The 11,956-nt window shown below is 38.3% G+C and overlaps 2 protein-coding genes across 2 annotated transcripts; one reads left to right on the top strand and one right to left on the bottom strand.

The window, feature by feature from the left end:
• Positions 1–286: 286 nt before the first annotated feature.
• Positions 287–1,660, bottom strand: LOC103828446. The gene is made up of 2 exons (XM_009104051.3): positions 1,506–1,660; positions 287–1,422 (listed from the first exon to the last, which is right to left on the bottom strand). The coding sequence occupies exons 1-2, from the start codon at positions 1,569–1,571 to the stop codon at positions 415–417; spliced, it is 1,074 nt and encodes a 357-aa protein (XP_009102299.1). The 5' UTR covers positions 1,572–1,660; the 3' UTR covers positions 287–414.
• A 508-nt stretch (positions 1,661–2,168) lies between these two features.
• Positions 2,169–11,207, top strand: LOC103828461. The gene is made up of 3 exons (XM_033275408.1): positions 2,169–3,414; positions 3,533–4,159; positions 4,257–11,207. The coding sequence occupies exons 1-3, from the start codon at positions 2,203–2,205 to the stop codon at positions 4,830–4,832; spliced, it is 2,415 nt and encodes an 804-aa protein (XP_033131299.1). The 5' UTR covers positions 2,169–2,202; the 3' UTR covers positions 4,833–11,207.
• The last annotated feature ends 749 nt before the right edge of the window (positions 11,208–11,956 follow it).

Here is an 11,956-nt window from a genome sequence, read left to right as displayed (position 1 = left end):
ATTGTTATTCCAAAGAACAGATGCAATGCATTTGAATTATAAACCCTATAAATAAGATGGATTTACTATACTCTTGAGTTTTTCTTCATAAACTTGTTATGGGGAAGAATAAAATTAAATCCAATTGATTCTCAGTCATCTTCTCTCTAGTTGCACTTGATCGCTTTATATATTGACTCAGCTAACTTAACGGTGCCTTTAAATCAGCAGACTCATAACCGACACGATTTTGTTTGAAGTGTTGCATCCTTTAATTAATTAAAGTCCAACACATGCAACAAGTATGTGGAAATATCTCATCTCTTTTTTTTTTTAAGATAAAATTAATTAGCTAACAACAATCCCCAACCAAACTAACAGAGTTGCTCTATCATTGTGATGCTACAAAGGAAGTGCAAGTGCAATCCAAATTAATTAAGAAGATTGGGGTGGAATGAAGTAAGGGGCAAAGGAACGGCCCAATCTACCAACAATAACATTATCGCGGATACTGACTTTTCCGGAGACACGGTCAGAAACGTAATAGATGTAGTTTGAGGTTAGTCCATACAAGCTAGCCTTTAGACAGAAGGGTTGACCTTTGGAGGAGACAAAAATACAGACATCTCCAATGTCTTTAGTGAAACTGGCTGTGTGAATTCCCATATATTCGTCTATCTTGTACACCATGAAACGCCTCAAGATCCCTGCCCACCAGTTAACAATAAAAGTTTCACCTGTGGGTCCCTCCACCAAGAGTTCGCTCCTGCAATCATTAGACGTGTGCTGCATTTCAAACTGGTTAAACTGTGTATACAAGTCGGATCTACAAACACTCAAGTTTTGCGATCTGTCTTTTTTTTCAAGATCCCAGTATCCTATGTACGTGCCCCCAGAAGCCAGCATGGAGAACATCTTATATCTCTCTGAATAAGAGACTCGGGACGAAAAGAAGCATGGGTCATCGATTCTGATGTTGACCCACTCTACATATCCCCGAATTTGCCGAGCAGGCCGGCAAAAGCTGAGTTGAGGTCCCAAGAATTTGACAGCCAGAATGCAGTCTCCGTCCTCAGGAGAAGAGGACATGGCCACGTTGGTTACCAGTTCGGTTTGGCAATGAGGCAGCGTTTTAGGACGACCCAGTACGATTCTCTTCGGATCTGAATCCGACGCTCCCGGGTTTAGATCATCGTGAAGACGCACAAAGTAGTCGTCCATAGTAGCTACCCAACCATGGGATCCTCCTATCGTTCCATTCATCAAATCCGTGGGGACCATCTTTTCCAAAACCTCGTCCTTTTCCTCCGAAGCATTTACATTGCGAACCACGAGTCTGCCGACACTCTCATCCTCCGAACTATATCGACAATCATCAGCGCGTACAATGCGATAGATAGGGGTTTGGGACAAGAACCGAGAGCCACAGAGGTATCTTCCCCTCTGCAGAGTAAAACCCGACATCATCATAATCATCAAAAGAAGAAAAACAAAGTATTACGACAAGAGAGAGAGTGATGGCTTACAACTCCTAGTGCAGGTGGTTTCCTCAGACAGAGCCTTGAGAGACGGCTGAGAAGCAGAGAACTCATAGTGGTGTGATGCTATAAAGCCCTAATTGAAACATTAGTTGGTAATAAAGACTCCCCACTTAAATAAAGATGAATAGCCTTGTTCCTCAAGCGTTGACAAAAAAAAAAAAAACCTTGTTCCTCAAGTTTTTTACCATCAAGTCTTTCAATAGCTACTTTTGCCTTTCTGTGGTTCTCAATTTCCGAGGATTTTGGTTATAAAAAATGAATGGACCATATGAATACATTGTATACCTAATTAATTACTATAACGACTAATAGTTTTATTTTCATAATTCTTCAATTTTTCTTTGCTGCCTTACTCAATATATTGTTTATATTACTTTTTTTTTCTATATTAAAAAAGTACAAGTCCATTACAAAAATATAAAATTACCACTTAGATTTACCACTTCTTTACAACTCTATGCCACTTAATTAAGTGAACATCTTACATTAATATTATTTGTCTTTTCCTAATTTAATAAATTATTTCCTAAATCAATTCTAAGCTAAAACAATTATTAAATTACATTTAGTATCACTAAGAAACTATATAATCATAATCATTTATTATGTTTTTATCATATTAAACAAAAATAAAGCATACCTTAATTTAATTAAATTATTTATATAAAGGCAATTGCAGTAGATGTACATGAAAAAAAGATTATTTAGCTCCACGGTTATAACTGTTCGTTTTTTCAAAAATTCCAAAAGTACCCCTACTCCACTTCAGCTCCCTCTGACACACCTATGCTACGCTATATCTGGCAGAGGTCATGATTATGTTATACCACTCTACAGCACGCTAATAAACTCATTTCCCCTAAAAAATAAACGTTTTTCTCCATTATTACCTTACCACTATTCAATCTCCTTCTTCATTTTATTTTTCGGAGTATACGCAAACTGTCTTTTGCAATTGTGGAGGGTGATAATTTTAGAGATGGTTTCTGCTCGGCTTGTTGATCATCCGGATTCACCAGAAGAACAACAGATGCGGCCAATTCCAAAGATGATGTTTGCAGCTGGCGAGGAACCCGTAGGTGTTCGTGTTCTTACTTATCAATCGTCGAGCGTTTTAAAACGTATTTTTAATGCGTTAGAGGAAGATGAAGTTGAAATTATTAGGCAATCTTCTTTTGGTAGATTGATCGAGATTGCAGACAAACCGGTATTTTCGGGTAGATTCGCAAGGTATTTGTTATCAAGGCAGCTCAAAACGAAGAAGAAACATGAGGCCTGGTTTAGATTTTCCGGAAAACCGGTTCGGTTCTCCCTTCGAGAATTTGCAATTGTGACGGGATTACCATGCGATAATTTTCCGCGGAAGTCGAAGATGAAGCTTAAGAAAACTATATCGGAGAAACCCTATTGGCCAACTTTGTTTGGAAAAGTTGAGGTGGTTACCGTCTCTTCTTTGATCAAGATGCTGTACCGGAAAACTGTAAAGGATAAGGAAATCCGGATTAAATATGCATGTTTGGCTCTTCTCGAATCGGTCCTTCTTCCTACAAGCCTCAACATGAAGATATCTAGAGAGCATGCGGAAGCTATTGAAGATCTTGGGGAATTTTTTGCGTTCCCGTGGGGGAGGCTTTCTTTTGACCTGCTTATGGGTAGTATTAAAGAGAGAGATGAGATTGGTCTGTCTCAAAATACGATTGCGGTTAAAGGATTTGTACTCGGTCTACAGCTAGTGTTGGTTGAAGCTGTACCTGCCTTGACAGAGGTGGTGGATGATACGGGTTCTTCATCTGAATCAGATGTCGAAGATCTCGATGGAGTTGGCCGTGATATTTTCCGGAAGAAACACACTTTGAACCCTGCTCACGCGCGAAGTGTAGACAAGAGAACTGATGTAAGTGATTTCAATAGTGTTATTAATCTTACCGTTTCTCCTTATGACGGAATATATATGTTTACATGATTCACCTTATTTGTAAGAAAATAATGATTTCAAAAATTTGTATGTTTAGGTTATTGTTCATAGCATCCTTGATGACGATCCTTTACAACCTCTTGATGCTGGAAACTTAGCTTATTCAGACGAAGAGCAAGATTCGAGAGTCGAGAACCTGGTTGAAGGCATAAAGGGTAATATAAATTATAATTACTCTTCTTTCGAAGGTGGGATGAGACAGATTGATGTGGAGTATATGCGACAGTTTTGTAAAGGATCGTCGAAGTCAAAGAAAGCAAATAATTTGCAGAATAATGTTGAACGCAATGATCCTTCTTATGTTGCGGCAACTGTGATAGAGAAAATGAAACCTCGGTTGGATTTATTGGAGAAAAACCAAAATGTCGCATCTTCTACGCTGGTTGAGATGGAGGGGAGAGTTGTTAGACAAGTGGAGTCCGTGCTGGTAAAGTTTAAGGAGGACATGATTAACAGTGTTAAGGATATGGTTTCTGGATTGTGCAAAGATTACTTAGCTGCCCACGTTGCGCCCCAATATGTTTCCCCACCAGTTCGTAATGACGTTTCAGGCACATCAAACCATACGACTCCGGTGGCTGATCATAATGAAGTAACTATCCGAAATGTTTTACGCAATCTTAGTGACTACTCTACTCCGCCACGGTCGACTCGGATGAGTCAGGTAATATGTTTGAATAATTTTAAGACTCGGACCTTCGTATTGCATTACATCTTATTAATTTTGTTATTTAATTGTCCATGTTCGTTTAAACAAATAGGATGAGAACCGGACTCCAACAATGAAGGATAATAATGGATCCGGATATGAGTGTGTTACTCTGGTACCGCCGAACGGAGCCCAGTCAGCCAATAGCGAGAGTCGTGCAAGGCAAAGTTCGTTTCAACAACGATTGGTAAGATTGTTTAAATTTACTTATAGATTTCTCATATTCTTACAATTTCATACTTTTCTATATTACTTAGTTTTCCTGTTTATTATTAAGGAGTTACATAAAAGGAAAACACATAATGTAGAGGAGGAACCTTCATTCTCGCTTGGTCTTACTCAAGAAGAACAGAGTGTGGGTATAGTTAATGTTTCGGTAGGCGAGGATGAATTCGCAGATCTTGTGCCTCCTATACATGTAGCTGACAACATAGAAGAAAGGCAATTATGTCGCAAGAGCAAGAGGCAGAAGACGGTTCCGTCAGGGCTTCTTGAAACATACCAGTGTGGTCCTCATTTACTGTCACGGTTGAGAGAATATCGGAAGTTCATTTTCTTATTGGATGATATGTCTGCTATGGAAAGGAAGTTCGAAAAACTGTCATCAGACGTAAAGAGGAATTCGTAAGTATTTTAATTTTTTTAAACAAAATATAGCAGTTATCTGGCATTGCAACAACTGGTTATCGTTTTACCATACTACTACATCGTTGTATCAGCGTTGTCAATGTTTCGGGAATAGTTGTATCAGTGAAGGAAATCCTTTACATTGTTGAAAAAAGACGTATTTATTCGGCTAAGGTGAGTTGAACTTAATAGAATTTAAATGATATGATTTAAATATAGTTTGTTTCTCATTAGATATATATATTGTTACAGATTGTTGATATTCTTATCAGAGTTATACGTAGTGGCTTCCTTAGTCAGATTCTTCCCCATGGTTCACGCAGTGGTGAATTTCTTGAAACCAAAATTGTCTCCGCAATTATTAGGAACTTTCACAAGTTTCGTAAGAGTACTAATAAAGAGGAGTACAATTTCCCCACATTATTGACGGATGTTTTTCCCAGAAATGGAGATCCAAAGCACCACCCTAGAAGGTACTACTTTCCATTCAATGTCGACAATAAACATTGGGTTGGTATTTGCTTTGATGCTGGCTGTGGCCACATCACAATTCTTGACTGTGCTACGTCTCTGCATAATGATGCTTCAATGGAGAAATATCTAACTCCTCTGGTCCAGATGTTACCCTATCTAGCTCGATATACATGTCAAGATGTAGGAGAAGATCCTGTGATCCAGTGTTTTGATGTGTCGAGGCCAAAATCAGTCCCCCAAATATCAAAAACATCGGATTCTCGCTTAATGTCTCTAATCTTAATGGCGACCCATGCTGTTTATGGCATAGAAGCGTGCAAGAGTATTAGAAGTGACGTTCTAACGGATGAAGGAAAAAGGGCTGCGATATTGGCGTACGAGTTCAAGGAGAAGCTCTAGATCATGGATTGTTGTTGTTATTAGACTAATTTTATGTTTCTCTAAGTTTGGAATTGTCTTTAAATTCACCTTCAGTTGTAAGAGTCTACTTCAACTTTAAAAAGTCTACGTACCGGCTTAGAGTACAATATCGCTCATTTGAGTTCATTTGTAGTTTCTCTACTCTCTCAGTGTTTATTTGCATTTCTATGTTGTGATGGAATGTTTGTTTTCTAAGAACACCTTTTATTAGGTAGCCCCCTTTTATGTTTGAATCTCCTATTATTAACCTCCGCATTGTCATTTTTACACACATTTTTCTACTTAAAATGTTAAACTTTGTGTTAGGATAATTTCCTATGCTGGTCTTACTATAATTACCGGTCTTCTCCCTTATACACTAACGGCTGCTTAACTATATGTGTTAATGTAGTGTAATCACCACATTAACACTTACTTTGCAAAAACGGTTTTATATAAATTTAAGCGAGAAAATCGGAGGCTGGAGATGATACGTCTCTTCAAGTCAGGCACGCGTATGGGTAAGAGCTTGGCATTTGCTAACTGTTGTAGCACATCATGTCGGGTAACTGATTTCTCGAATCTCATCATCATACCTATATTATACCATAGACCAATATTTATTTTCGAAACGATAGGGTTCTCTTGATCTTATCTTCTATTTGCTTGCTTTTGGGGTCTATAAATTGGTTGAAATGTTATGACCATACATCATTGCAAATTCCTTACATTACGATAAGCTGAACAAATCAAAGAAGGTACGAAAATAAGTTTTTCCTTATGTTGTAGTACATATCCAATACTAATTGAACATATTTTCATTAGATGTCCACGGTATTACCTGTGCGTTTATTCCACGGGGCTTGGCGCCGTAATGATGATGGGTATTGGATTTTCCAGAGGAGGCCAAGTGACCTTGGCTTGACGGTGTTAATCAAGCCGACATAGACGTTTGAAGGTTTAGAGAGTATCATCCGTGACCATTATAATTTAAAACCGGATACTCCCTTCACAGTAGTTTATCACCCACCAGAATGGCTTCTCGAACCTGAGGGAACTAGAACGCCTCCCACACCGATAACTACAACTTCGGAAGTGGAAGCAATGATGAGTCTTCGTTCTTGGTATGCCGCACTGACGCTGTGCGTCTCATCCGGTCCTGAAGATGTTGCACATTACCAGTTTCTGAGCAACACAACTTTCTCCGTGGGCGGAGCAACATTTGTGTTCAGTGGTTAGACTTTATATTAAATGAGTTAGTTATTTCACATTCACTATTATATTTTAAACACATTAAAATCTGGTTGCAGGCCTAACTGAAAGCGAACTTGTTTCAAGTAAGGAGGTTCTAGAGGACATATTTAACGAGCAAGAGCTAGTAGGAATCTACAGAGCCCATCTTGAAATTGAAAAGTATAAACAGGATCGTGGAAATGGTGCATCTGGCAGTGGTTCCGATGCTCGTTTTGGAAACGAAGGTTCGCTTGAATACTAATTATACCTGACTTTTAAGTTATATTATATGAATTGTAGATAACATATCTATATTTTTTAACTTAGAATCTGGTTCTCCTACATCTGGATCCGCTCCGTGAAATCCTCTGCTTCAACCATGTTCGTCTATTTCTCCAACAATAAGGCACTGAGTGTCCTCTTAAAGTTCTAATGACTTCTCCTCTAAGCTATGTTATCTGAATAAATGTACTCTGTTGTATAATTATCTGCATGGTCGGATAAAAATGTTGGATGTTTATGTTCATTATGTATTATGTGATGCTTGTACTTGGCAACCCATAATTTCTATGTTTATGTGGAATGAATCGTTTATATTTTTAATATTATGTCATTCTATTGGCTAGTTACATAAATGTAAACACACAGTAGGAATTGTAGTTTCCAGTTATTACAACTTCGCTTTAGTAGAGAGGTTTTAAATGAAATTACGATTACACTAAAAAAATGGATTGGACATCAAACACGTTATTGTAGGTTGACATCTCAAATGAGTTGTCTATTGAGGGGAAGGTCCAAAATTAGATGACCTAAGGTAATCTTTGTTCGAGAGGTATGAATGATATTAATATGTCATTTTCCCTATTTAAGGCGGTTTGTTTTACATGATACTTTGCGTTCTTTATTCTTTAGATTGAATGTCTAAATTTGTGTGGTTTTTTGTATAAAGGAACATGAGTAACATTGTTTTTAACATTTCCCATATGGTGAACTATTGCTCCGTAACTACTTCAGGATTTATCAAACCTTCTCTGACTTTTGAGTAGATATCTGGATTTATCTCTGCTTTGTTGCGTGATAATGTTTTCCTTAATTGTATATAACGAATTTATTTGGCTACGTATATGTCCTCCATGTTTAAGCATTGTGAGCTATTTGGCCAATTAAGGGCAATAACTTCTTCACGAAGCTCACAAAATACTAAATATTTCGTGTACAACCTTAGATAACGGAATTGGCTTCTTATTTATATCACATTCTCGGAAAATAGTACAACCTACCTCAGTCCTAACATGGATAAAATATTTTACATTCACATGTTACAGTTTTATTTTTCTTTCACATTCCACCATGCATATCAAACACCTTCATCATCCGTGAAGAGCCTCCTCCGAGTTCATATAAATTTTTTATATCGGAACTTTGCATGTTGCTTTGTTATGTCCCTTTCCTTTGCAACGGCTACATAGATGTCTTCTTCTTGGGGTTTTCATCTGTGGAAAGGAAATGGGTTGTTAACTATAACATGGTGTTTTAACGAACTTATATATATATAGATATTTTTTACCCGCATTTCTCCGGTAGACAATATCCTGCTCTTTCGAGGTCTACCCGGAGGACGTCTACTTGCGGGGGGGAATATTAGTAATGGTTCCTGTTGACCATCTACGGTTATTCCGCAGTTATTGACATCGTCCGTTATGGGTACTATGTCTTCTGCATATCCAGCAGCTAGCGTTTTCAAAGTGTAAAACTCAGATACTAGAGATTCAATAGTAACTTTATCTTTGATTGCTGCCGCAATTGCATGGTGGCAAGGTATGAGTAGCATCTGGAATGAGTAACAGCTACAAGTTTTTTTGACTAGGTTAATGTGGAATGATGAACCATTCATCTCTTTAACCTCGTACTCATCATTGTTAATCCGGCTTACTATCAGGCCACCGCTTCTGTCAAAGTTGGTTTCGATAATATCTTTCACCCGTGGAGTTAATCTCCCATTTCCCTCCAATGTAACATTACGTCGTTCTGCGTACCAATCCATCAGTTTCGATCTTATAAACTCCACCAACGCCACGATTGGATACTCTCTCGCTTCTCGGAGAACTGAATTCCATGTTTCAGCGACGTTGCTTGTCATTATGTTGTATCGATTTCCAGAGAAATGTGCTCGGGCCCAGTGCTCAAAACCAATACTTGTAAGGTATTCTGCGCAGGAACCATTTATGTTTTTGATTTCGTTGAAAGCGTTGTAAAATTCACCGAGTTGAAATGCCCGTGCAGCTTTTCCGACCAAGTAGCTAAGGTGCTTGTTTTTGTAATGTGTCGTGATGTTGCGCTGCAGGTGTAAAATGCAGGCGCAATGCTTTGCTGCGGGATAGACCTACACATATCGTCATATTTGAATGAATCATAAATATGTTCTATTCACATTTCAAAAACCCTAATAGCAGGAAGATATTCAGTTGCTTATAATTTTCATAGGAAGAATGTCTGTCTGATACAATTACAAGGTCGTTATTGTTGGGGATGAACTCCAAAAGAATTTTAAAAAACCACTCCCATGCGTTGTCGTTTTCACCATCAACTATGGCCACAGCTATTGGAAATACTTGGTAATTGCCATCTTGGGCTGAAGCCGATAATAAGCAACCCGCATATTTTCCACTAAGATGAGCGCCATCAATGATCATAACGTTACGCATTTGCTTGAAACCGGTAATACATGCACCTAGGGCAAGGAACATGTATTTGAATCGATGACCAACATTAGCATCGTGGACTGTATGAATTTCTGCAATGGTGCCAGGATTTGCTACAACGAGTTTTTGCAGGTACTCTGGAAGTAACTTGTAAGAGGTATTGAACGACCCTTTTGCATACTGGAGGGCAAATTCGCGGGAACGCCAAGCTTTCCAATACGAAATTCTAATATTGTGATCGCTCAGCATGCCTTGAATTATTTCATTTGGGCGCGGTCCGCATCCCTTCCCTGCAAATCTTGGCTTCATCAACTCCCTAACGACAGAATGTGTGGCTTGTTCTTCGTAACCTGCGTTTAGAGTTAACATTACGTGAAAAATAGAAAGGACTACATATCGTTAATCCAATATTTTATTTTTCCCATTGAAAACAGATCATTCTCTCTATCTCTACCCAAATGTTACTTTATCCATTGACTTAAATAAATGTGCGTCTTGGTTTAAAGAATAAGTTATAACGTTATTTGAAATGCAAATTTATGGAAAATATATGGGTCGTATTATAGAATCAACGGCATATTTTTACCCAGCTTTATATTTTTCACAAACCCTCCATTGTTTCAATTAATGTTTCTACCTGTTCGATCGTCAACTGAACATGAATGTTCCAATATCAGTTTCCGAATTTCGTACTTGTCCACGTTCTTCATTTTAATTGCATACACTCTCCAGTTGCATCTTAAACTTATGCAGCGAAAAACCATTCCATCGGTCGATGAACGAGAATTTTTAAACCGGAATTTATGTCGCAATGCGTACAATGCCATGTGTTGTTTGAATTCCGCTCTACTAGAAAATATCTTTCCCTCATACAGTTCACTTGAGTTGTTTGGCACGTTACCTACAAATATGTTTTCCCACGTTGAATTAGTAGAAACCTAAATACACTCTTAATTTAACATATTTTACATTAATATTTCATAATATTATTTGACATTACAAGGTGCCGATTACATATTATGCATCATTAGAGTTTCAGAAAACACAACAAAAAACCAACTCCCCGCGGCCACATATTTCACATCAAAAGGTAGTATTTATTTATGTTACTTTCATTTCAAACCAAGCCTTAGGTTTAAAAGAGGGGATCAAACCCACTGATTCCTGCTTCAGCTTCCGAAGACGCGTCATCCAGACCACTGATAGGAACTGCAGCAGTCGTTTTTTTTTTCCAAACCTATTCCAAGGGTTAAATCAAGGCAGGGTTCAGTATTGGTTGGAGTCACAGGTGGATCCGTGGCGACGACAACTTCATCGGCGGAGGTTGTCTTCTCTTTTCCAACTGCTGCGGAAGAGTCACCTATACATATTATTATATGACCATTAGGGGTAATATTTACCATTAAATTTGTCAACTACGTAAGGTTAGCAGTAATGAAATATCACCTATCATGAGCGTTGAAACTGGTTCCACGTCATCTTGTGTAGCAGGGTTTGTTACATTGACGCTGTCGTTCACTCTGTCTGAAGAACCGGTGTAAGAACCCTCACTACCATCGTTGATGATAAGTGTTGTTGGTTGGGGCGCGGAAACCCTTTTATTGGGAGCAAGTTAGAGACCAAGAACTCCTTCAGTTGGGTGTGGTGGCTGCGAAAGATAGACCTCATAACCATCTTCATTGTCCATCATAGCATCCCAATTTGCGTCATCGGGGGTGCTTTCTCTCCATACGTTAAGAGGTTCCACATCCAAAGGACTTGAATTGTCTATGAATGCATATTCCAGCTGCTCAATTGTGATTGGTTCTCCGTGGAGCACTAGCAAAATCACACTAGCAAAATCACACAAAAAAAGGACTTGGTTACTTGGATATCTTTACAAATACACTTTAACAAACGTTTTGAAAAAAATACAGCAACGTTTTTGTACTTACAGTTTCTATTAAATTTAGTCAATCTAAACAAATTTAATATTTATTATTTTAAACATACATAGTTTCCGCAAACTTGATAGCAATTTATATCAACAACAACGGAACTAATTGTCATAGTTTTTCATCTACGTTAACTCTCTCCATACCTTGGATGTTCGGATCGTCATTTGCTGGATGAAGAGGATGAATTGAGACACCTTCATCCGTTGCCATATTTTCTTCACCGGTTAAGTTCAGAAACTCAGCGGGATCTTCAGTTTCTTCATGGTCGTTGGGTACACCGTAGACCATCTCAATCTCAAGAGCAACACGGTAGACAAGGAGAAGTTGTGGTTCGTTGTACATTAACTCCAAAATATGGTGGCTACACACGATTGGATGTC

The sequence above is a fragment of the Brassica rapa genome, chromosome A07 (genome assembly GCF_000309985.2).
Source record: "Brassica rapa cultivar Chiifu-401-42 chromosome A07, CAAS_Brap_v3.01, whole genome shotgun sequence".
Taxonomy (NCBI): domain Eukaryota; kingdom Viridiplantae; phylum Streptophyta; class Magnoliopsida; order Brassicales; family Brassicaceae; genus Brassica; species Brassica rapa.
Note: the sequence above shows the minus strand (reverse complement) of the source record. Positions and strands in the feature narration are given on the sequence as shown.